General features: G+C 41.6%; 1 protein-coding gene across 1 annotated transcript; it reads right to left on the reverse strand.

The window, feature by feature from the left end:
* Nucleotides 1-16,694: 16,694 nt before the first annotated feature.
* On the reverse strand, nt 16,695-24,675 carry trib1 (tribbles pseudokinase 1). Its single transcript, XM_059350608.1, has 3 exons — nt 24,034-24,675; nt 22,984-23,276; nt 16,695-19,285 (listed from the first exon to the last, which is right to left on the reverse strand). The coding sequence occupies exons 1-3, from the start codon at nt 24,355-24,357 to the stop codon at nt 18,811-18,813; spliced, it is 1,092 nt and encodes a 363-aa protein (XP_059206591.1). The 5' UTR covers nt 24,358-24,675; the 3' UTR covers nt 16,695-18,810.
* Between the last annotated feature and the right edge of the window lie 2,139 nt (nt 24,676-26,814).

The raw sequence follows: 26,814 nt of genomic DNA on the forward strand, positions 1-26,814 counted from the left end.
AGTTTATCCCACTTCTCAAGTATTGCTCAAATGGTTTTCTCAACTCAACCTCCTTTGTCTGAGTGATGTCTTGTCTCTCTTTACGTAATCTCTTGCTCCTAAGGGTCCCTGAGTAATTCAGAAAAAAATGATAACAGAATGATATGAATATGAGAAGCTCAAGCTGATCTCAGAGAAGAGATTAAGCAACATGAGCAACTCATTTTTCCTATGGGAAGCCAGATATTTCCCTCAGGTATTGGTGGAGACCAAAAATATAAGTATTGATAAGCTATTTTTTGCTGCCTTTATTAGATTGATAATCTGTGTTGTGTTTTAAACTTGTTTTGCTGTCCCTGACTAGTAAAAAAAAACAACTCAATTAGTGCTGTTTTGATGTAACCTATAATGGCAGTAGAGCCCTATTATTTTCTCATATAATTTTGTGGAAAAGCGTCTGTCTGCTTGGGGAAATTGTTTACTTCACCACTAACCTAACCTGTATGGCTCACTTTTTTTTCAGCTAGATCTCTGCTTAGTCACAAACCTTTTAATCCTCACAGCGGTGTTTGTCTTGCTCAGCGGTAAAATGGCCTCAAGGTGCAGAGGGAGACTCTCATCCCCTCTTTAAAGTTCTGCTAAAAGGACGTTGTCTTTATAAAGTGCTGCTGACTGACGGTACAAAAACCTTCAGGTCATAACTTTGAATAACACGTTAATCAAAGGCTGGCTTCAGGAACCTGTTAATAATGACTCAGCTAAATGATCACTATATCCAGGGCTGAAAAGTTAAATTTGGTTGGCAGTGGCATTTGATGATGTATTTTGTTATAAGCTACTGCTGAATTTTAAGTATTTTCATACAGTAGGAGATTTTCCACCATCTGCTTTCCCTTCAGATAGAGCGATGCCAATGTGTCATGTAATTCTGGTAATAATTTATACTCTGGCATCTCTCTTTCTGCAGGACTCAACCACTTTTCTTTGCTATTCATCGGTTTCATAATATTTCTTTGTCATGACTTTATTTGACATATTTCGGGTGAAAGAGAACACAGAAAGGCAAACGTCGCAGACAGATATCAGATTGGTTGGCACCCTGCAGAGATGTTCCTTCGTTCTGCTCATGACAGATGAACAACAAACTGAGAATCTTTTGACTTTGGTGCAATTGAAGGGCTGTCCCAGCTCTTCTCAGCGGGCAGGCTCTGGACTGCAAGAGCTCAGAAGCCCCAAGCAGCTGCACGCTATGGCGTGGAAAGGTGCGACCTTCAGACAAGCGCAGGCAACAACGGGCTTGTGGGATGTGGACGCTCGGAGGTGGGCTGGCCGGCTGGTCAACACTTCAATAGACTCCTGCGGCTCTCTCTTCATGCCATCTCATTCCCTGTTTTTGGTTCAGTGGAGAGTGATTGCAGTGGAGAGAGAGAGAGAGAGAGAGAGAGAGAGAGAGAGAGAGAGAGAGAGAGAGAGAGAGAGAATGAGGAGGTGGGGAAAGGGGGAGTAGCTAAAGATCAGAGACGCAGGATGTAGAGAGCGGCTAGAGCGATGGACAAAATGATGCAAGGAAAGGTTAGACAGTCTAAAAACAGACAGGATGAATGTCAAAAACTGTGGAAGAAAAATGCAGATACAAGAGGGCCTAAAATAGAACCTTGGGGTGCACCACAATTTAGAAGCTCAGATCCCATCGGCTATCAGTCTGACAACAATTTAACCTCTGGGAGAAACGGGCTGATATTTCTGGGGTTTCAGTGTAGCTGGCAGATATCTAGAGCCAATGAGGTGTGTAACAGGTCAGAGGCGGGACCTTGGGGTTATGACTGTATTTTTTAATGTGCATTGTTTTTTATGTAAACTATGTTTAAGAGGTTCAGTCTTAAAGAATAAACTTTGGAAGCTTCTTATTACATTTGTATGGTGTCACTTTTGTGTTGAGATTAGTTGGTCTTGCTATATTAATTTTTAAATACAGGAATCCAAGAAACTCTAAGATACTGTAATGCTAGTAATTAATGTACAGTAGTGGAGACATGGTTAATTAATGTTATTCTGAAGTGTGTGTGTTCATGCATATACGTACTGCATGCCACCCCTGCATAAGTCAGTGGTGTCACATGATCCAGGATCAAAGGTTGACTGTATGTACAGTATTAAAATAGCATGATTTCCAGAATCTAAAGACACTAGCAGTCATTTGTTACCTTGAGAAGAGCTTACCTACTACTGTAGAACATTCTTGTTTTCCCAAAACTTTGGTGTTTATTTAAAAAGATGTCAGAAGATACTTTTTCTAGAAAATCTGATACAAAGAAAGACAATTTTTTTTTGATTGTCTACGAGTTATTGCATTAAGGACAGTCGCTGGCTGAATGATGGCATGTCTGAAGGAGGGTGGGAAATTATCTTGTGAACAAAATAGAAAGTCAATATGTTCCTGAAAGGTGTGACAAGAGAAAGGTTATGGAGTCACAGTGTAGTACCAGGGAGACAGATCAACACCTAGCGAACATGTGGCTCAGTCATGGTGACCATGGGGACAATGGAAGTGGATTTGTGTTAGTACTCACTACATAGTGGACGAAGTTGGGTAAGGCATCAGTGCTTTCTTTTGTAAGTAGAAGTGTGGTTTAGCGTTTCACAACCACTGGATGATTTGGTGCTTTATTGTACCGTCTCACAATGAATCATCCCATCTATTTTCAGTTCCTTTTTTTTTTTAAGTTCTTCTGCTTGCAAGTCAGCCTTGAAAACCAGCTTGCTATTAACCTTTACCTCCAGAGAATGGATGGGAACACTTATAATTACACATAAAATCCCTTAATTTAACACATTTTTTAATGCATTTGCTTTAACCTTCGAGATCCTCAGCACCGGGCAGTATAAGCTCACAAAGAAGGGGACCATGGATGATGGCTTTGTAAGCTTTCTGACATGCTGAGATGCTCTTCAGCGCGAACGTAATTACGGCCTGACAGCGGGCAGAAACCCTCACAAAGGCCCGATAATCAGAAGCTGGTGATCGGAGCATGCAGCTCATGACCAGGAGAGTCAGTGACGCTGAAAAGTAATTAAAGTCACCCGCAGAGTGGAGCCATGCAAACTGAACTCCCAGCTTGCTGCAACACCCCTTCTTGACTTCTTGCTGTTCTATTATTCTCCCTCTCCTTTTTTCTCTCCTCATTCTTGTTTCATTTTCTCTCACATCCTGCTGCTGGTGCATTTCTTTCTGTTCTGTCCCTCCTAACCCCTCGGCTATCATCAACCCTAAATTCTTGTCTTGCTTTTCTTCTCCATCTGTCCATCATTCCTCCAACCAGAGTGTTTTTTTCCTCCTCTCCATCCATCACCTGCTGACTCATGAATGTAGCAGCTACCTGTTATGTGGGAAAGCAGTGAATAAATGGACCACAGCATCCCTCAACATAGTGCCACAAACACACACACACACACACACACACACACACACACACACACACACACACATGCTTGTTGCGAAACAGAGTGAATTAAATTGATTTTACCTGCAGCTTTTATTTTACAGTGCACTTTGGCAAGTCATTATGGTGCTACTTTTAAAGGCCATGTAGCTCAAAGACTTCCAGGTCTCTGTGTTGGTTTCTTTGTGCCCGCATACATTCCTGTATCTCTTCATGCATAATTTATTAACTCATGTACATGCCCTCACATCTCTCAGAAGTGTGACCAACTTTCCTTCTAAAGCGAGCGGTGTCTATCTAATATTACTCGTCGTGCATGCTGCAGTGTGAGCTTATCTCCAGCTGAGCCTTTGTGCTATGCAAAGGAGTGAAAGATTACCCCTTTCACTGCTCCCCTGTTCATAACCCCCTGGCTCACCCATGGGGAGCTCAGAGTAAATGGAGAGAAAGGGAGGAAGCCTTTGTGCAACTATGTGGATTGGTGACTTAATCCCTTTTCATGTTTGACACACTTTGGTCATCGTACACGGGCTAATGTCTAGGCTTGTACTGTAATTAATGAAACCATTTTTAAGAAGTAAGTGGTCACAATTTCATTCACTCAGAGACAAGCTCATAAGCCAATGAGCAGGGACATGACATGGTGATGAGCCAATAGAAAAAGCATCAGTAGCACATTAACCAAGAGTGTAGACAGCATGTCAGGGGAATGTGTGTTTAATCCCTCCCCTGAGCATCAATGGAGTTCAGTTCAATTACATGCAGCATGCCTGCCATATTGGCATAAGCTTGTGAAGCATGCACAGGATGATGTGCTCAATGCTGGGAGAAGATTCTTTGCTTAAGTAAAAGTTGGAATACCACAATTAAAGTGAGCGGTAAAGTGAGGTGGTAAAAGAGGCAGATAACGACCTACCAACACAGAGCGACAAGGAGAGTGAATATTGAGTTAAATCTGCCAGGTGGGCAGACACACGACTCTGAATGAATGATGAAATTGCTCTGCACCTAGGTGGATAGGTGGACACCAGGATCTAAAAACTTTATTGTAAAAATGTGGCTTAAAGCTGAATAACAAGTCAGTCAATGCCAAAACTTGTGCAACAGTGGACAAGAAGCATGTTCTGGATTAAAATGTATAGGTTTGTAAATGATTAGAAACACTGGGAATAGTGTAAGTACACAGCTTAAGAATTATATTTCAAGGAACACATTTTAATGTGGAAACGTTACAGAGCATACTTTGAAGTGTTATTTGAGTTGGAAGTAACACAATTAATTTAATGTCTTTACTGTAGGAAAGTCGTTTTATATTTATACCTGTGGACTTTGTATTTTGAAAATATTCATAAAAGTACAATTTGAACAACAACTTACTACTACAGTCTTATCTAACCTCTGTCCAGAGTTAAAAGAAGAGGCACATGAAAATAATAAAAGTCCTGATGAACTGCTAATTTGTGCAGCGAGTAAACTGAACAATGCAATTAAAATTAACTTGGCATTATAAAGCATGGTTAGCAATATTTAAATTTTAATTTGGCATAGTTAAGAAAGGCTGCATCTAGTGTCGCACAGCCAGTCATACAGGGATTAATGGATTTTTCATTTGCACACATCCAACGAAGCTTGATATGTCGTATGAAGTCATTACTGAGTCCCATTTTATCTCAGTCCCTCTATGGTGAAAGTAGAGTGACAGACAACAATTTTCCCCTAAAAATGATATTGACAAAATTTCATTTCATTTATTTTACATTTGTCTACTATTTTATTCATATATTACACTACTTTTGTGGACCTAAGATGTGTTAACTAATTTCAAGCACCCAAAAAGTTTGTCCACATGAAGGTATGATTTCATAAGAGATTTAAAGAATTTCAAAAAGCTGACTTCAATTTTTCTCTTTACACATTACTCTAGGACAAAATTGGCTCCCTATACACTAAGTTTGTTCTGCACATTTCCATATCGGACACTTGGGTATTATGTTATAGGCTATGCAAGTACCCTTAAAAGGGGAATTTATGAAAGTAGGCTATAAAAAAAATTGAGAAAATAGCCTTAGTCTTCAGGGGGTTAATTCATCACGGATACGGATGGATGGGGCACCACCCCGCGTGCACGCCAAGTTTTTTATTTTTTTTATTTTTTATATAAAGAAATTGAAAGGTTGAAAAAGGTTGCACATACGAACAATTGTATATACAACAGCAGACAGGTGCTCCAATATATATGTAGCATGACATAAAATAATTAAATAATAAATAAATCCTAGTAAATCAGGGTTATGATTTGTAATTCCAGTAAACTTAAAAAAGTAGAAGTAGAGAAGTATAAATAAAATGATACATTCTTCTTCTTTGAAAAACCTCTTGTATATATAGATGTAGTGCTTTGTTTAGTGTCAATTAGTGTAAGGGATTTCATGTACTCTTTGAACGCAAATGGTCAAGTTACTGTTTCGCTATCGCGTGCTCGTCAAGAGGTGCACGTTGTTTGGCTAACCTGCTACATGCTAACATGCTGACGGTAGTCCTCCAAGTGACTTTAGACTTCACTGGGGCACTTTAACCTTCAGTGAGGAGTGGGAGGACTTTCTGCTGTTTGTGACAATAACACCTGAAGTGACTGCAGAGACTTTCAGGTCTGAAGAACACAATGGGGAGGAGGAAGAGGCTGAGTGGGCTGAGAAGTTGAACCTGGAGCAGATTGAGGACTTCAAGAATGACACAGGGTGGAGTTCAGACAGGTGAGTACAAGGATGAAATGGTTTATTGTTGTAACTCACTGTACAGATCAAAAGCATCATCCAGAAACATGTTGCCTGGTGAGGCACGTAGCGTTAGTATGTGAGCTGTAAAGACTTTGCATGGTTTTTGGTTTCTGCTGATTCTATAAGAAGTGACAGGTTGTTTAATTTCTGTGGCCTAATGATGATTGTTGCACATACCATGTGGTCCATTGACTTTTATCTATCTATCTATCTATCTATCTATCTATCTATCTATCTATCTATCTATCTATCTATCTATCTATCTATCTATCTATCTATCCATTTAGTAGGGATGATTGGCGTTAAATTGTTTTGTCTTGTTTGGTTTGTTCTGGTGAGACTTCACTGAGGAATGTTGTTTTCCAAAGTTGGAAACTTTCCATGGAAATTAGCAGGAATTTGTTAATTCATTAAAATAATGAAATTTGATAAAGTTCTACTTTCAAATAAATCTGTTGAAATATCATGTTTTTTAATTGTATTATTGTGCATTTATGTCTTCTTATGACAAAACAAAATGTTTATATTTATGTTTGGATATGTTACAGATTGTTTAAATTAAATTTTCAGTTAATTCCCATAAATTTCCGTAATTCCAATGGAAACTTTCCGATTTGTAGTATTTCCAAAATTTCCCATCTTACGTTACTTCCCTTTGGAAATTTTCTGGAAATTTACCTGACATTTTCCACCCCTTGCAACCCTATAAACTGATAATCAGTTTTAGGCCTTAAACAGGCTGTGAAGCGCTGTCCATATAATAACATTTTTTGTTATAGATTTAGACAGTTATTGCTGATGTGTGTGGTAACACTATTTTAACTTGAGTATACAATATTCTAATATTCTTTCCATCCCTGCCTAAAAGGAGAGTGAATATTGACTGACATTTGCCAGGCGGCCAGTAACACAACACTGAATGAATGCTAATGTTGCTGTCTATCTGCTGGATGTACAAATAGGCAACTGTTTGTTTATCATGTTTACCATATCAGCTTCACAAGGTGATAACATGTCAGTTTTGTGTTTGGAGTATGTTGGGCGTCATTTGGATTTTACTGATACCAATATCGATACCACTGCTGTTTATTAATACTTTGTCATGCAAAAACTAAAGGCGTGAAAAGAATCAACAGTCGTTAGTACAGTCAGAACACACTTTTGAGTGTTTTACTCCGTTAGAGGCTCCTTCATCACAAGGGGACGGCAATGTTGTAAATTAGAGCTATGCTGGGATAAACTAATGTTACATAAGTAGTGTTAGCAGCATAGTATGTCCAGTAACATAACCATAGTTTATAACCAATTTAGTGTCAATTCTTGATACCCATCCCTAGTTTACAGTTAGTTTATTTGTCCCAAAATGCCCTAAAAATCAGTTAAAGTAGCAATACCACAAAGTTCTACCAGCAAAATATCAAAGGTTCAACCATTTTTTGTGTAGATTAATCCTATTGGGTTGTTAAATTATTATGTGCTGTTTTTATAATATTGGATTGTTCCTATTAATCAATCAATGTGTCAGCAGTAATAAAAGTTCACTTTAAACATTACAGCTGGTCGATTTTGACTTTTCCTCTTCTTTTTCTTTTTTTACTAGTTGGAAACTTCAGTGACTCATTGTTCATAATGTAGTTGTAGTTTTACACACACAACTCCTATTCTGCATGATTTTGAGTGAAATTCCTGGTAAACTGCAGTAGATAAAAATGTACAAAAGGCATGAAAAGAAGCATAAAAACGTACTTGAAAAATGAACTTAAGAACAGGACATAGATGGAAATGGATTTCCCGTTAAAGGCACAGCTGTATCCCAGCTCTTTTGCTCTCAAACATTCAGTTTTGTAAACATTATCCGGGCAGGAAAAGGTTTACTGCCGCTGAACTGATCTGTGCAGTTTCGTACAATGGGGCCTATGTACTCACCATCTTATCCACGGGCTTGAAGTGAGCTACAAGTTGGCTAATGGGCATTTTTGGAGAATAAGAATCATTACAAAGCTCAGCGGCTTGAAAGAGCACAAAGGCTGCTGCCACACTCACTGTATAGTCATTTAGTGGACACGGCCCTGTGTGGCAGAGCAAATCCCTTTTACACTGTGCTCTTTGTTTAATTTTCAGCTAATCTCTTGCACCATTTTCTCTTTGCCATCAGTGAGGAAAAGTGCTGATGAAGATTTTATACTGGGTTAGGAGTTAAGCAGATTATGCATGTACTGTATATACACCTACACTTAGCAACACAAATGTCAGGCCTCCCTGACTGGTTTAGTATTTACACTATTTTCATATTTTTACAAGATTTAACTTTATACCTCCCTGCAAGACTTAATCAACCGCTGGCTGGGACAAATCCCAATTCATACCATGGATGATGAAAAACACAAAGTCGCCTAATTTCTATTCTCCTCACAGACACGGGTCGACTGCAGAGAGATTGGCAGTGATTGTGTTCAAGCACTCAGGTCTGTAGGGGGAAACTAAAACGTCAGGTATTAGGTAGGTTGACACTGTGCCTTTTGAACGAGGCAGCCCTGAAAGCACAAGATACCGTGCGCCCCTTGAAGCCTGAGTGACATGCAAGAGAGGGTTTTTTTGAGTGAAAGCACACCACAGGATAACAGCAAAGTACTGCTTCATTTCAATTTTTTCCCCAGAAGACAAAAATACCACTGTGGAGAGAGGAGAGGAGAAAATTTAGTTTTTCCTGTTTTATGTCTTAATTTCAGTCTTTTATTATACCAAAATAATAAAATGCAACATTCAACAACCCATAAGAGCATAAGAGAGTTCCTGCTGAAGTTATTTCCTTTTGAAAAATAGTCAAATGTGGGAGGCATGGTGCCACAGCTGTAAGCTTCTCTGTCAGAAAGATTGGGTTGTGATCTTGGTTTATACTGTTTGGATATATCTGCATCCAGTTTTCTCTCGCAGACAAAAGATTTTCTCAGATCACAGTGTGTGTATATATTGTCTATCTGTGCGGGTCGTGTGATGGCTTTACCGCATGTTTTTGATGCTTCCTCGCCTTACGCCCCAGTGCATGCTGGGACTGACTCGACCCTCTCATGACTTTGACCAGAAATATTCAGAATTGGCACTATAAGTACAGAATTAAAAATTCTGATTATTCCGAACTGCCTGTCAGTATGGCCTTATGAATGACACAAAGCTTTTAGAGAGCGCTCCGGTACACTCCATTGGCTCCATTAGCAGCAGTCAGTGATGTCAGTGTTAACACTGCGGCCCGGGCGCACAGCATAATACATTTCTAGGAAACTGCAGCGAAACATACAGCAGAACTCATGGGTGAAATCACATGCAGCCCGTCTCCTGTTCTACTGCAGCTATTAGAGATAAATGGATGTAATGATGAGCTCAGGTGGGACGGAGAACACATGCTGTACGTACTTTGAATCAATCACTTCGTTCGGCCTCTTTTACCTGCAGGAGAGACATTTATTTTAATCAGACAAGCTCAGTCGCCAATAATATCCAGTGATATCTGGGAGAGCAACTGAATAAGACACTAAAATATTATGTGTTAGACGTTTAAAGAGAAGAAACTGACTTCTATTATCTTGAGAAGGACAGACAAAGGGCGAATAAATACGACTGACATTTACATTCTTGTGGAGAGTATGATCAAACATTTGAAGACACTATTTATATTTTCAAGGCTCAGCAACAAGGTTAACTTGGGCAACATCTGGCTAGTAAGTCTAGCAACTTACTTGCACAATCAGGCAAGATGTATAAAAAATAAACACATTTTTCTAGAGCTGATAATTGAATTAGCAAAGGAGCGAGGCAATTTATGACTTTCTGTCATGTAGTCTGGGACTTGTGAGAAAATGGCGGGACATTATGACAAAGTTTATAAACTGAAGTGCAAGCGAACATTTCAGCTATTTTTGAAACAGGAGTTTAGTTTGTGAGATAAGAGCAGTGATGGAAGAAGATTCAGATCCTTTAAAAAAAAAAAAAAATGAAAGTACTAATATCACAATGGGAAATTACTCCAAAAGATACAAAAGTACCAGCATCACAATGTCCTCAGTACAGAATGGACCCACTCAGATTGTTTCATATATTCCAAAGTTATTATTGGATTAATATTATTGATGTAAGCAGCATTTTACTGATGTCCAGGTAATTAAACTACTTAATATACTGTTATGTTGTTTGCTTTATAAACAAGTGTAATCATTTTAAATTAATAATATTTTTCCATGGAAAACCTGAAAAGTAACTAAAGCTGGCAGCTAGTAGGAAGAAGTGCAATATTTGCCTCAAAATGTAGTGAAGTAGGAGTATATATATATAGTATATATAAGTTAAATATGTGGAAATACTAAAGTAAAGTACAAGTACCTCAAAATTGTACTTAAATACGCTATTTGAGTAAACTTACTTAGTTACATTTCACTGCTGGAGAAGAGGATGAGGGCGCAGTTTACAGGAAGTTAGATAGCAAGGTATAAAATGTGTTGTTTTTCAAAGGTGCTCTGCATCTGTGACACAGTGCAAGTACACAATGGAGAAGTGATGATGGGCGGCGAGGAGTCGGCTATGTCTCTGAAACGGAACGGGGAAAATTGTACACCTGCTGAGACGCCATTTAAATGGTGTGCAGACGAAAGATTATCTATAATTACCTTTTGTCTTTGTTGTCATTTAATTATCACTAATAAATAAAAACAGTTGTATAGGAGGAAGTAAAAGTTGCCTTCAGGCAAGTAGATTTCTGATCCACTCGTTTGACCTGAAGTAAAAAAAACCCTCTCTTTCAGACTCTCTTTACTCCTTACATATTTGTACAGAGTAAATACAGTATTTCAGTCAAGGTAAAATCTCATCGTAGAGTCAGTGGACAGGAACAATAGCATGAATTCATCCGACACTGAAGTCTTCTTCAAGGCTAAATTGCTGATAAAATACTGACAAAGTGTTGAATAAAGTTGTAGAGGAGTATATTCCTCTGACTTTCCAGCATGTATCTGTAGTAGTGGAATGCTTTAAGACGCTGCTGAGAATACTTCAAATGTTTCACATTTGCTTTGTTACAACAGTGTTTTAAGAGCTCTCGGGTGTTTTTATTCTGTTGGCTAATCTGGCAGCATCTTTAACAGTCTGAGTCGAGGCCAGTAAAGGCTGATTGGTTCCACACACAGACAGATGGACCATTTTACAACCAAATAATTTAAACAATTTTGGTCCGCTGCTGTTTAAGACCCCATAAAGCCCCAAATCTGAGGTCGTATCGTGTTGTTCGGCTCAAATAAAAGTATGGGTGGGAATCCATTTTTTTTTTCGGCAACAATGACAGCCAAATGGTGCGTTATGATGAAAACCTCAGATGTTCTTTAGTTATGTAGATTTCATCAGAAGCAGCATTGTTCCTATTCAGATATTATGTGCATGTTAATATTATATGTGAAAAACATAAATAATAGCCTTTTTTATTCCATTGCTCTGTGACACTGGTAATAATGCCATCATCATCATGTCTAAGTCCTCTGATCCACCTGTTCCTTCTGTGGAACAGGATAGTTTATTAAAGATGAAGACTAACCTGGCCAGGTACATGAAAACACTGCCCTCTCCTGGATTTTTGCTGTCATGACATCATCATCTACTGTACAATCTTTTGTTATGGGTCTGATTAATTCCATAAAACACAGAACAAGTCAGTTTAATGTGTGCCTTTCCAACAAGCTTTGCAAAAAGGAACAAGTTAATAATAGTATGTTCCTGCCATTCAGCATTGAATAATAATAATAATAATGGTGATAATAAAATAATGGATAATATAATAATAATGATGATGATGATGATGATGATGATGACGATGATAATAATAATAATAATGATAATAGCAACAACAGCAATAACAATGTCAATGATGGCAATAATAATAATAATAATAATAATAATAATAATAATAATAATAATAATAATAATAATAATAATAATAATAATAACACTAATAAATGTATTTAAATAGCACTTTTCCAAAATAAATGTACATGTGCTTCATGGACATAAAGACAAAAAGTACACAAAGCATTACCAGTTTAAACGATTTCAATGCAGCATAGAAACATAAATAAAAGACAATGAACAATAATCTGAAGGATGGATGCCCACCAGTTAAGTCCTGTTCATCCCTGATATGTTTAGAAATATTTTCAGCAGCGGGTCATGTGTGAATGTGAGCGGGAATAGTTATTCAGGAAAATTTTTACTACCCACCTCAAGCCCCAGTTACACTTCAGGGAAAATGCTGGCTCAGCTGTGTTGTGATGGAGCAAACAAATCACAAGAATCCACTGATTCAAACCTGCAACTTGTTTATGGTTTAGCATTTATTCAGATGGTTTCGTGGGTGATTTCATAAACAGTACAAGTTATGTTCATGGCAATATAAACTCCATTATCCACCACGTATACTTAAATCTTGGCCCTTCTTCTTTTCCTTCTGTTGAGTTTTATGGCAGTTAGACTCTATAAGTGTTGCATTATCACCATCTGTTGCCCCATCTATTCTAAGATTTCTCTTGCATGTGTGAAAAGGCGCAACATGGAAATGTTCCTACTGCACGTTTGAATAGTGAAAATCACTTCAGAGAAGTAATGATAACAAACCCTGAAACTCAGCTCACCCACGGCCGTGTCACTGGCCCATTTTATGGCATGTTTCAATTAATTTTTCTTAGTAATTACCATGATGATAACACCGAGAGGCCTGAGGGGCCACTTTGCTTGAAATAACCTCATCAGAGGAACGCTCTCCATCCCGTTCCTGTCTGTGTGTAAGAGCCTTTTGACCCAGACAACACTCAAGACTCCCACTTACCTCCAATAGAGACTGTTGCTGTCAGGGAAAGATGGAAGATTATGCTATTCCAGGTTTATTTAGGGCAGCAACTGACAATCGCTGATTAATTTGATGATTATATTTCGTTTAAAGGTACCCTGTGGGGTTTTGACCACTAGTAGTGCAATGTTTTTATGAGAGGTTTTAATTAATCCAGACTGGGTTGACATGTCAGTTCTGCATCTGCCACAAAGCTGCTGTTCACTCTACCTCCACAAGATGGCAGCAGAGATCATAACTTGACTTAATTCAAATGAATTCCAGGTATGTTGTTATGATTTCAAGATGAAAGTTGAAAATACCAACATTATTACCAGCAGTCAAACTCCTCACCAGACTGTCATCAACACAATAGCTCACATTCCTTAAGGGATTTGTATTATGAAATAAAACAGGTCAAAGAGTCATTTAAACAGAGGAGGCTGTTTCCATTGCATCAGTGGAGCGCTCGCCGGTGCCAAAGAGTTCCAGGAAGAAGCACAATACTCAACATCATCTCTGAGGCAGGTGCTTTACTGTCAGATCTCAGATCTGCTTCTTCACTTCCTTATGTGGCTTCATGTGTGAGTAACAGGGTTAGGGTGACTTAGAGGGGAAACCCTTTTCCTGTACGGTCCACATGGAAAGTTAAAAACAACCCACATCGTTTCCGTCAAAGTCTAAATTCCTCAATGATATCTTGTTATATGTCACTGTTGTGACATCAGTGTTTTTATTCTGCCTTAGAAAAGCTTTACACACATCAAACATCCCCTGAAATACCAGCAGACACTTTCCTCTGTAATTTCTATTTAATCCAGTGAGGTCATAGAGGTTCAAGGAAATATCTGATGACTGATGGCTGGTGTGTGTTCATCAAACAAGGAAGCTTGTGGAGTTTGTTATTTAAAGGTTTATGCTGTTGGGAAACTTTAATGGTCCTGGATCACAAGGAAGGATTAAGTTTACACCTGTGGCCATGGGATGGCACACACACACACACACACACACACACACACACGAACACACACACACATACACACACACACACACACACACACACACACACACACACACACACACACACACACAATGGAGAACACCTGACTTCACACCTCTGTTTGGATCCTCACTATAACTTTAAGGTCATATAACCCTTAAAGGAAAAGTTTGACATTTTTGAAAATTTGATTATTCACTTTCTGTTAAGAGTTGGATGACAAGTCAGGTGTGATACATAACTGATCCCTTGGTAATGATTAATTAAGGCAATAAGGTGTAGGCCAATTTTGATGGCGTCCCCGGCTATTCCTGCCACCTGTTTGTCCTCTGGCCTCAGCTCTGGCCACCCTGCGCCCCCACCCATCACAGCCACGCTGCCTGTGCACAGTGATGCGTTTGTTAACATCCACCTCGTTAACAAAGCATTGAGTTATGTTATTATATTAATTTTAAACTTCTCCGAAATTACCTTTTTCTTCACACCTTTTTCCTTGCCTTCACCTCTGAAATCAGCACTTTAATCTTGCATATGGTGAAAAGTTTTTCTTTGCCTTGGCAGCAGGTTGTTTAGCTATTTAGTGAGCTGACAAGCTGGCATATTTGTATTCATTTGCATAGTCATTTGCGGCAGGAGCCAGGGTGGGGAAGGTGTGCTCAATTTCACTTTGATTGAAATGTATCATGGAAAGCTGCACAGAACCTGGTGTGAGCACAGTTTGATACATGTGGAGGCGTCTTTGCATATGTACGTTTTAGGGTTGTCACAATACTAAAATTTTCAACTCAATACCGATACTCAGGAAAATATTCGATACACGATACCATTTTCGATACCACAAAGATAAAAACAAAGACCCCAAAATTTAACAGAAATATTTGTATTTACAAGAAAAATGCAACATGTAAAAAAATGACAGAACCACAGGTCAAATATTTATAATAAAAAACAGTTGTGCAAAAAGAAACTGCAACTATGATAACATGCTTCAGATACTCGATACTTTTGAAAATGAGTATTGTATCCGGATACAACGTTTTAGTATCGATTCTTTTTTGAGTATCGATACTTTTGACAACCCTAGTACGTTTCCAGTTTGGTGAGTATGCCATCTTTCAGTGTTTGATACAAGGCCCCATGTGATTAAAAAAACACAGAATAAGCAGTTTTTTGCTAAAAAATCAGTTTTTCCTCCATCACTGTTTAACAGACAAAGGATCCCAAAGGGGGGCTGCAGGATGAGTTGATGTTAACGTTTGTTTGTTTCTTTGATAACTTAAGATCCAGAGGGTCAGGAGGTTTTCACTGAAAGCTAGATTATCTCCAGAGGTCTTCCCAAAACAAATGGCCCTGCTGATTAAAACAGGTAAAAACACAGAATAAAGCAGATCTACATTAAAACTCTCCGAAGCTGTTGGGCTGACAGCTGCCGCATACGTTTACTCAGCTTGTTTGACTGATAATTTAAGATCCAGACATCTGATGACTAAAATGATTCATCCGGTTAAATATATCGCTAAAAACGACCAAGATCTAAAAAGGGTATCATAAAAATGTGGCTTGAAACTGGATAAAAAGACAATTTTTAACAGTTCTGACAGATGACCATTATACTGACGATTGAGGGGTTGACGACATTAACCACCAAATGAATGCTCTGTCGCCTTGGCTAACATTTCAAATTTCTCTAGGTTTTAAAATCATTGAAACCATATGGAACAGTTTAAGTAAACTCAAAAATGTATTCTATAACAAAGGGCTAGACACTTTAACGTGAAAAAACGTACATGTTAGACCTTTAAATGACAGCCCACTTCATGTATACCAAAATGTCCTCACACACCTTCCCACAATCACCTCCTTTTATCAAACACACCCTTTCCCACACACACATTTCTCCAGACATTTATTACTTGACCTACTAGTAACCTAGTTTTCGGGGCCCTGTTGTCATCCCCGGAGGAACCGTGCTCTGATGTGTTGGGCAATCGCTTGTTTGGCAGCTTCCCAGCAGCTGAGATGCACCAGCCACCCTGTTGATACCTAATCTGACTCTTATGCTCTCTCTCTCTCTCTCACTCACACACTCACACACACACACACACACACACACAGGCAGGTATGTGCACACACACACAGCGCTTACGCAAGCCCCGGCCAGTCATGCCTTAGGTAGTCATAACACACAGACGGTGGAGACACGCCAAGCTCTTATAGGTCAAAAAGTGATTCATAGGTAAAAGTGGATTAGATAGAGAAGAATATATGTCTTTGAGTTTAAATAATGCCAGTGTTCAGTGTTTGATGAGATCCACCAGTGAAGCTGAGGATAAAAGAGCGAGTGGCGTGTGTGCTCCCTCTTGCGTGTTCCAGGAAAAGACACTGACCCACTATTGACATTTGTGTGTTTGAGGAGTCAAATGTTACATTACGCAAAGGTCAGAGAAGAGTAAACGGTTAGCTGCAGAGATGGAGAGAGAGGGAGAGTTTCTTTTTTTCTCTCTTGCAAGGTGGAAATGGAAAGCGCAGAGGAAAATGAGAAAAAGTATTGTTTTTCGCTCTCACATGATGAAGAGCTGCGTGGAGGGAAGACTTACAGGAAACCTTCCGGGCAGCAGTAATGAAAAAAACAAGCCGTGTGAATATGAAAAAATGTGATCTTTATTCAACATGTCCACACATATTTCAAATATACATATTTACATCTTTTGTACAATGAATATATCTCGTGTGTAACCTGTCTGGACCAGTAATAGCCTCTAGGTTGTGTCACAAATACGTAATTCACAGTGCAATATGAAGTTTGTGCACCCGTGTCAGTTTACTCTACATGTCACATGAACGTGTGACTCACTCTACATGTATGAACCAGGAACAACATCATAAATTACTTTTCTGTGCGGAACAATTCAGATTGTCACAAGTCGGTTCCCATCTCTCGAGCAGATGAGATAAAAATAATTAAAGAACTGCAGCAGACGTTTTATTAGCCTACTGCGTGACCCAAAAATTGAATGCACAGCGCCTCTCAGATATGCCAGATTTAGTACCGTCGTCAAAATGATTGTGCCAGAATGAAAAAGCTGGCTGCAGATCTACAGTAGCCTGTAAGGATCAACGTCACCGCAGCGATGTGTCCGCCTGTCACAATCCAACATAAAACGTGGTACATTATGTCTCCGTGGATCCACAACTTTTAACGGCATAAAAAAAAAAAAAAAAGGAAAGGGAGAAAAAAAAAGTACCATTAAGGAGGTGAAACAGTCAGAACAGATTCTTCCAGCCAAGGTCAGGACCATTCTCTACAGACACACTCAAGTGTTGAGTCATCATCAGACAACCAACATCAAATATCGCCTGACTGCGACTGATTCAGAGCCATTCAGTTTATGAAACACAGTGATACGGGCACAACACTCAGGACAGCTCGGCTTTGTTAAAGCAAAACAGCTTGACATAATGTTCCAACAGAAATGAACAAACATGTTCAACTGCTCAAGTGAGAAAGTCTTCATTTTCCTGTAATGTGTTTCCTTAACTGGATATTTGACACATTTCTTTAACAAAAAAAAAAAAATACAAGTATTGTTGGATTGACATTGTGTCAGGAGGAAGTACCATTTGAATTCTATGTATTTTCACTTTTCCCCCTGAAGTCCTGCTGTAGCACGCCTTGAGGCATAAGATTATTGCAGCCATCTCTGGTGCTGCAAAGGCATGTGACTTTAAAGTCTTTAAAAGAAGACTTCCTTTCAGCGTTTTAATTTAAACCAGAAGAATTAGTGTTAGGTTTAGCGTTTCAGAACAGATTAATCACAGTCAAATTCACAAGGTCAGACCCTGTAAATAGACACTTCTTGCTCTGATGCACCTTTTTAGGTAATATATTCAGGTTTGACCATGTTTTTAAAAAAGTTAAATGCTTTAGTTTCAACTGTTAAAATGAGAACATAACTGAGATTTCTCGTGGTAGCCCAGTGCCACTGATAATTGTTGAGTGTGTGTGACAAACTCTCTCCACTTTTCTGTGAGTTTTACACCAGTAACACCCTGCCTTTCTCAACCTTCTGCTCATGGTGTGAGATTTGTAAATGCTCTCTCCATTTTGCGGAGACGTTTGCCAGATTGGCAGTGAGACACCTTCGTAGCGTCCCCGCTGAGTGTGACACATCAGTCCTCCGCGAAGCATCTTTCCCGCTCGATGACACCGCCTGCTGCGAGACGTCAAGCTTGTGCTAGGCCTTCCTCGAGCCGGTCAGTGAGTCAGCCGCCGGAGCCTCCAGCCTGGTCAGCGAGGGTGAGAGGAAAAACATCACGTCTCCTCGCCTCCACTTCAGGAGTCATCTAATGCTTTGTGAAGCCTTGTGAATCCAGGCTGAGAGCGAGCATTGGTGACGACTGTTTGCCATGGGTTAATTTTCTGTGATACACTGATAGTAGCCGGCGGAGATTATTCTGTAAATGTAATCTGGCAATTTCTGAGTCTTTGTTATTTCTTTTTAGCACCAAATAATTTTCAAAAATGTACATAAAGTAACACAATGAATGATCATTGTGAGCAATGCCCTTAGCAAGTAACACATATACGACGACAAAATACAGTACAGTAAGTTTTTGTAGAAAGCTTGAGGGTGTATGTACACTCAACAGTACACAAATGGGTTTCTAAAAAGTGCCAATGTAAAAAAACAACAATGGATCCCTCATAGCAATCTCTGTTTTGGTCCCTCAGCCAGACTCAGCTGAATCAGTCCGTCAGCAGAACAGATCATCATCCTCTTCCACGTCAAAGGACGGCACCATCTGTTCCGCCGAGCTCACTTCCTGTTCACCCAGCGCCACTTCCTGCGACGACGGCGGCTGGTGGAACCACGGGTGAGCGAGCAGCTCGTTCGCCGTGAGTCTCTCCCAGGGTTCTTTCCGCAGCAGGCTCTGGAGCAGACACTTGGCCCTGGGCGACAGGCCCTCTGGCAAGCAGCACTGGCCTCTGCGGATTTTGGAAAACAGCGTGGCCGGGTCGGGGTCGTGGAAGGGGTAACGGCCGACCAGCATGGTGTACAGCATGACCCCCAGGCTCCACATGTCGGCCATCTTGCCGGAGTAAGGCGCAGAGCCGCTGAGGATCTCCGGGCTGACGTAGGCGGGGCAGCCGTGGGTGTCTGACATGGAGTCGTCGCTCGGGTCTTCTAGGACGCGGCAGTCCTCGAGGCTTTCTAGTCTCACCTGTGTCCTGTGAAGAAAAAGTAAAAATAAGGTCAGGACATTTGAATGGAGAGCTTTAACAACACTGAAAAATGTTTTGTTTCAGCAGCTCTCCCAGCAGGTACTACTGAGAGCTTTAGCTGCACTCTAACTTGGCAATGACATCATCTGTTCTACACGTTGTGGTGAAACTTAAGAACTTAATGTTCATCCCCCTCATCCAAATCTGCACTTCACAGGCAGAATGTCATGTTTTTGTTGGAAATAATGTCCTCAGAGTTCCTGGGTACAATAATATTTAAAGCAAAAGTCATTCCTTGATCTAATACACAAGAGTGTGTGTAGTGTGTGTCTGCTTCAGTGGCTTTGTTTAACACTGACAAACATTTCAGAGATCTGCTAAATGTAAGTCACTGATTGCATCATGGAAAAACAAGCATCCTTCCTTTAGCCTGAAGCTGCACAGCAGACAGACAGATGGACACACACACACACACACTAAACACCAGTGAACTCACTATGACCTAAGTGCACAACAGTGAGTCCCGTTTGAGAAGCAGAGCTGCATAAGCAAATTTCCAATGGCTTCCTGGCACACATGGTCACATAAACATGCATATAAATATACAAGTCCCTCACCCTGCTGCTCGCCTGCTCACACACACAACGCTATATTTAGCCACGTTCATGATGGGACATACGTCTACTCTTGCACCAGAGCAACTATGGTTGTGAATTTGTAGAATGAGACATTTACTGCTGAAACGCTCACAAAATGATTGATAGAAATGGGAAAATGAGTGATTAATTATCCGCAGCAACAGAGTGTTTTTAATTCAAATTCCGTTTGTGCCTCTGAAGACTAACACAGTGACTGGGGGTTTTATCAAGTCGACTGCACACAAGATGTGTGCCGCTTTATCTCACATTCAGAGGGTCGACGCTGCGAGACACTTGTGTCAGACAGAGCGACTGCAGAGAGAAATAGACAGCCAGAGAGGGGATGAAAAGAGTGACAGCTAGAAAGACCAAGATAGAAGGCGACTGATATTTAAACACCCAAGATAGTGGAGGAGATAAGTCAGGAGAGGAGACGGGAAAGGAAACAGAACAGAGAGAGTAAGAGGGGTGGAGAGAGTGACTCATCCTTCTGTTGAGAGTACATATCTTCTCTCCTCCTCTCTCTCTCTCCGTCTCTCTCTCGCTCGAGCCGCGGCTATCTGCACCTGGGTCCCACACTTGCGGCGCCAGCCATCCCATAATTACCCTCAAATGGCTGTTGCCACATCAGTGACGCACGAGAAGGCTGGCCCGGCAGTGAAGCTCTGCATGCTTCACAGTGCTAGTCACCTTCCCTAAACTGGCTTTTCCAACTGCACTCTGTATGTGTGTGTGTGTCTATGTGTATGTGAGCGCAGATAGCATTTGTCAAATTGTTGTGACTTTCTCCGTCTCTGGCCCGAGTGCTGCATTGTTGGCCGGGACATTGCATCACAGTAAGGGGTTTGAAAGATGCCTGATTGGGAATTTTGGAACAGCGAATGACAATATAAATGAGGTCATACCCGATGGCAACGTTTCAAGGAGACGTTCTGTATGTTGCTGTGTGTGGAAATGTCTGCCTGTGATTGGACAAAGGTAGGAATCTCAGGGTGAACAATAGCCCCAAAAAATACACTCTATCAGTGAAATCTGCAGCTTTGTTTTCACAATCATGTCACGGTTGGATCATGTGTGGTGGCACCGCAGTATGTCGCCAGCCAAGGTGTAAAGAGAAGTTGAAGAAGAAGATGTCATCCCACAACTCGGGTCAGGTGGGTCTACCAGCAGGAGTGTTGCAATGCTGTCACCCAGATTACAAAATACTGAATTACAGGCAGAAAAAGGCCATTTGAGCTTGCTCTGAATGTGTAATCAGCACTCAGACAAACATGCATGTATGGACACACACACACAAAGGAAGAAAATGAGCTATGCGGCCCCCCTCCTCCTCCTCTTCCCCTCTGCACATATACACTGTGACTCATCGCTCTGCAGCCATATAGCTATCAGAGGGACACAACCAACTTCAACTTCTCTCACAGGCTGTCTGCTCTCATTCATCCAGCGTGACCCCTGCAAACCCAGAGGTCATGGCTGCAGAATGTTACTGTTGAAAAGTCTCCATGAAAAAGGGCCTTTGGAAAGCCGGAGGAGGGGGGGCGGTGGTGGTGTGTGCGGCATTAGCGGGCGCTTACAGGAAAGAGAGTGACGCAAGGGCAAAGAGGCGACAAATAGTTTTGTAAGCAGGGGTTTTGTGTGTCTTCCTGAACAGAATGTGTAAGTACTCAGAGACAGACATTAAAGCATGTGTGTGTGTTTGTGTGTTTGAGTGTGTGTGGGAGCCAGTTCAAAGCAAAGCACTTTGAACTACTCCGGCACGGATGAAAGTGTATTTGAATGAATCCTCGTTTGGAAGCATCAGTTATTCTGCAGCATAGTTATGATGTAATTTATTAATAAATAATGAGGAATAAATATATTCGAAGATATAGACCGCAGAAGGGGATGATTGTCTCATTCACCAGCCTCGTCTCGCAGCTCTGCCAAACTACCACCCACTACATTTACACACGCACACGCACACGCATGCAAAACAAACATGCATACAAACAGACACATTGAGAGTGAGAAAGGGAGACAGACAGAGAGGGCGAAAATCTGGGAAGCTATGCAGTCTGCCTCCACAAGTACAGAACCTCCTACTCTATCTGTGCCCACATCGATATCTGCACACATGGCCTGTGTGTATCAGCTGCTGCCACGTTTGCTCTGTGCCTTCACTGACTGTGTCCCACTACACTGCAATGTATTTAAGTCTGAAAGCATCCAAATAAAGTTAATTGATACTATCAGAGCCAGATGAAACTGAGGAGAAGGAACATAATGCCGAACAGGTGGATCATGGTTAAAGTGCCCCTCCAGACATGTTTAAAAGTATGTAAAAACACCCTGCCATGACAAATATTTTTGTTTAACATGGTTTTCCCACATAAAAAGTAAAGAAAAAACTTTTAGAAGGGGCTGGAAGCACAACTACTCTTTCTCCCTCACTGAGAAATTCACGACTTTGCCTCTGCCTCCACTGCTAGGTGCTAGGTTGACCAGAGTAAGAGCAGTGCAAGCCTGCAGTGGAGTAGTGAAGCCTGCAGTCTGCAGACTTTGCAGTTGTGTCGCTATCTGGTTTATTTTCTTTGTTCGAGCAACATCGGAGAGCCTCCAGACACAGATGAAGAGTCTGTTGTGCATCAAAATCAGCAACTAGCTGATTTCACAAAATGCTAAGTGTAGTTAGCATGTTTGAGCTTGTATATATGGTTTATTAGCTTGTAACTGGCAGTGGCTGACGCATCGTTAGTGGTTGTGAAATGTACAATAATATCTGCTACAATGCTACATTATGTTTTTGCTCTCTGTACCGACAAGTCCGCTCCTCGCCAGTGGTTTCAGATTTCTTATGATTGTTTGTGATGCATCTTATCTGGCTTGCCTGTCGTATGTTTTAATCTCAGATTGTAGGGAAATGCTTAGATATCTCCCTCATCAGTAGAAAAATGTGAAAATACAAAAATAAGAAAACCACATTTTTTAGTGCAGCGGGCCTTTAAACAATGTATTTTCCAGGTGTCATCTGACTCTGAGCACCAAGATTTTAGGTGTGATTACTGTATGGGATGTGCTTCTCACCTTTTCTCATCAGCAAAGACAAACTTTCGCAGTTTGAGGTCACCAAGCACGATGCCAGCCTGGTGGCAGTGCGCCACAGCCAGAGCCACCTGACGGAAGAGCCTGCAGGCGTGCTCCTCATCCAGCCTGCGACAGCTCTTCACCAGGGTGTGCATGTCCCCAAAGTCCTTGTCCAGGAACACATAGGCTTTGCGTTCGCCAAGGATGATGTCCCTGATGCCGGCCACGTTCTTGTGTGCAGGTAGGATCCCGTAGGCTCTGATCTTTTCCTGGTACACCCCCATATCAAAGACCTGAGAGAGGAGAGCAGCAGAAGAGGAGGGACAGAGATGCAGGATGGAAATTAGGAAGATAGGGAGGGAGGGAGAGAAAGAGAGAGTGTGTGTGAGGGGGAGGAGGCAATGGGTCAGTGTGTTCTTAATGATCATCTGAGGGAACAAGCATGCAAATTTGGCAGCGAGTTAAAAAAAGGCGTAGGATATGCTTTGATTCCAGCTCAATACGCTGCTTTTGCAAGAGCATGACAAATGAATCACCAAAGCATGAAGCGATTAACTTTATTAATCAACAAAGCCTAACGCCTGCAGGTCTATCTTGCAAAGTAAACACATGGATGTGGAACAGTGGAGGACCCTGTCCTTATCTAGGCAGATCCTTATCATAGGAGTCTTTCTGTGCCTCACATGTTTGCATTTTGTGTGTGTCACGGCGTGGCGTATTGCAGTGACGTGTATGCAAATGAGCCGACAGACACAGTGCCAAGGATAGGTGGATTTAGGCAGGCTGTTTCCACAACACAGGCACAGGCTATGGGGGTTGGCAGTGTTTTTGTAAACAGATTTACAATAATCATCTAGTTCTGTATTTAAAAGAAATCATGAAGCAACACTCCTGATGTTACGCAAAGCGTGACACATTTCGCGTGAGAATGACATTCGGTGAAAAAGTCTGCTAAATACTGATGACATGTCAGACAGGGCTATTGAGCAACGCGATGTCTCGAAACACCATTCATTCAAAGAAATTGCACAATGACGGGATTGCGCATACCTTGCACAGCAGCTCATCGCCGGTGTCGGTGTTCATTGCGCTGTGCACGCTCTCCCGGTCCGCCAGAGGTAGAAGCAGAAACGGTCCTATCCTGGATGGCCCCTGGTGGGTAGCCGCCGGGATGGGGCTTAATACGGGGCTGACCGGGGACCCGGGAGAGGTGCCGAGGAGTCCCTGCGTGTCCCCCGCCTCGGCGCTCAGCCTGGCGCATTTGGCCGGCGGCTGGTCGTCTGAGTCCAGCCGCTTGTGCGCGACTCTCCCGGTGCGGATGCAGGGCGCCGGGCTGCTCCACTGCAAGTTCATCCTGATAGACCGATTCACCATGAAAGCAAAAAACGAGACTGTTTTCTTTTAGGATATGTCCTTTTAAAAAAACCTACAAACTGCGCGCTCCATTTCCCCGTGTCAGATTCATTCTAGTTGAGATATAAATGAAACTTCAGCGGAGTCAGTCAAGGGGATAATCCAAGTGAATGCTCTGATGTCTGTGTACTTTTGGTGAGAAAATCCCGATCCCTCAGAGTCCAGACTGAGGGAGAGACAGAGGAAGAGAGACAGGGAGAGAGAGAGAGAGAGAGAGGGTGGGAGAGACCGCCTCACACTCAGAGAGGCAGAGAGTGAGTGAGCTCCGGTGATGTTGAGCTCAGAGCTCAAACACTCCGCCCGACCAGTCCAGCCTCCTGGTGACACAACCATTGAGCAATCCTGTAACGGCACCGAGTCAGCTCAGCTCTGATGAAACTGCCTGCTGCTGTATTACCTTTCACAGAAAATACATGAGCATATGCTGCAAACATTTATTTTCTGTTTGTTATGGTACCAGGAATCTCCCATTTCCTGCTCTGAGATTGTGCTGATACTGGGGGAAAAAAAAACCCAGAGCATGTGAGAGGCATGAAGAAATCATCTGCTACTTATCAGGGCTGCCTCATCAAGCATGCACATGTTTTAGACAATAATTAATCTTTAAAACTTTCTCTGACTCAGTTGTTCCTCTGCTCTTATTGCCATTTATTACCAGTTGCAATAATCCCTTCCTGTATGGCTCCTGAACTGTTTGCTCTCCAAATGTTTCAGCCTCTACTGTGAACTAAGCCTGTACAAAGCTCCAGTGTATGAGCCTTTACTCTTAGTTTTAACATCACCATGATATTTTCCCATGCTGGGCTTGTTTGTTGTGTGGATATGACTCACCCCTATAAAGCCTTCGTGGTGCTAGGCTATAAGCATTCACATAAAATATGCCAGCGCGGCTCCGTAAACAACATCATGGCAGCTGGGCTCCCAGAGACACCGATCCCAAGTTAGAACTAACAAGCAAAGCCAACACTGTGCAATCAGCGTGAAAATTATGCAACATTCATAAAAAAAAGTATAATCAGTGATCTATGGACTTTTACTTTGAAGCAGAAATTGATTGAAAACATTCCTGTGATGATGAGTGTTGAGGTAATTATGAATTGTGTGTGTGTTTGTTGGGGTGTGTACACACGTGTGACCATGTGTGTGTTGCGCAAGAGTTCTCTTTTTTTCCACTGCTTTATGTCGCACAGTGGCGGCAGTCGAGGCTCACTGAGCGTTCAGTAAAACACAGAGCACCAGCTGGCCTCTGAGTCTGTGTGTGTGTGTGTGTGAGAGGACTATCACCCTTCTTTTGCACAACCCCTCCTGCCAAACAGAAGCATGCCGTTCCAAACCATTTCTTTCCACATCTCCAATGCCGTTCCTTCCACAAGAGGTCACGCACTCAAGCAGGTCTCAGCAGCTCGGCTCGGCTTGACGCAGGAAAAGGTCATGTGAACCTGTCTCTGCAGGCCGGCCAAACATGGATGAGCTGCAGATTCCATAAGGAACGACGGCAAATGTTATTTTTAGGCCTTGCATTCTTTCTTTGTGCAGTGGTCGTCCTATGAATAAGGTGACTCACCAACTGATTGATGTGTGCGTGCGTCTCTGTGAGCAAGTGTGTTTGTCATGCCGTCGAGCCGGCACAGGAACAGGTTTCCTCTCTCACTGTGTGTGTGTGTGTGTGTGTGTGGTGTCTTGCTCTCTTTTGAAGAAGTTCAAAAAGCAGGATGAACAGTCACTGTGGGAACGGGTGGCGAAGCTGCAGAAAGCCCAACGGTTTATTGTTATGTGACAATAGTCCGGACCTGGTGTGTCAGTGCATCAAAGTAATGATGCATGTTTATGTGTGACACAGTGTTTAGTTAAACTCTGGAAAAACTGACTTATTTGTGTTGGCTGAGATGAACACTGTGTGTGTGTGTGATATGATGATTTGTTGTCGTGTCATTCAGAGATTATGTGGAATCATTACACAAGGTCACACATGTGTAGGCTGTGCATAATGCAAGGCAGTTTATGTTGCTGGGATTGCTGGACAGTTTGTACCAGCAGGTGTGTGTGTTACGTGTGTGTTTACAGTGCCTGTTTGTGTAGGAGTGTGGCTGCGTCCCCGTGCCAGTGAGCTGGAGGAGAAACAGTATTCAGGGCATGCTCTCCCTTGTTATAATTAGCGGAGTCACTCACCACCAGCAGCGGTAAAGAGAGGCTGGGAATTGATCTGCTCTGAGAATAGTTCAATCTGATCTGGCTGACAGCCAGCCGTCGCTGTGAATTATTCTTCATTTGAGCTGCTCTGAGCCGAGCTGTAGACTAGAACTCAAGTCAGAGATAAAGTTAGTCACCAAAATTAGGACTTGCAACTTCCCTGCCTGCAAGACTCTTTGACTTAAGAGGAACGTCTTGATCAGATTGTAGTAAAACCCTTTAAATAAC

Source organism: Centropristis striata, chromosome 14 (genome assembly GCF_030273125.1).
Source record: "Centropristis striata isolate RG_2023a ecotype Rhode Island chromosome 14, C.striata_1.0, whole genome shotgun sequence".
NCBI classification, from domain to species: Eukaryota; Metazoa; Chordata; class Actinopteri; order Perciformes; family Serranidae; genus Centropristis; species Centropristis striata.

Excerpts from the sequence above, each read along its gene's own strand:
- trib1 (XM_059350608.1), bottom strand. The coding sequence starts at position 24,357 with ATGGTGAATCGGTCTATCAGGATGAACTTGCAGTGGAGCAGCCCGGCG. Across the intron at positions 23,277-24,033 it reads GCGATGAGCTGCTGTGCAAG|GTCTTTGATATGGGGGTGTA; the intron begins GTATGCGCAATC and ends CTCCTCTCTCAG. Across the intron at positions 19,286-22,983 it reads GTCTTTGCTGATGAGAAAAG|GACACAGGTGAGACTAGAAA; the intron begins GTGAGAAGCACA and ends TTTTCTTCACAG.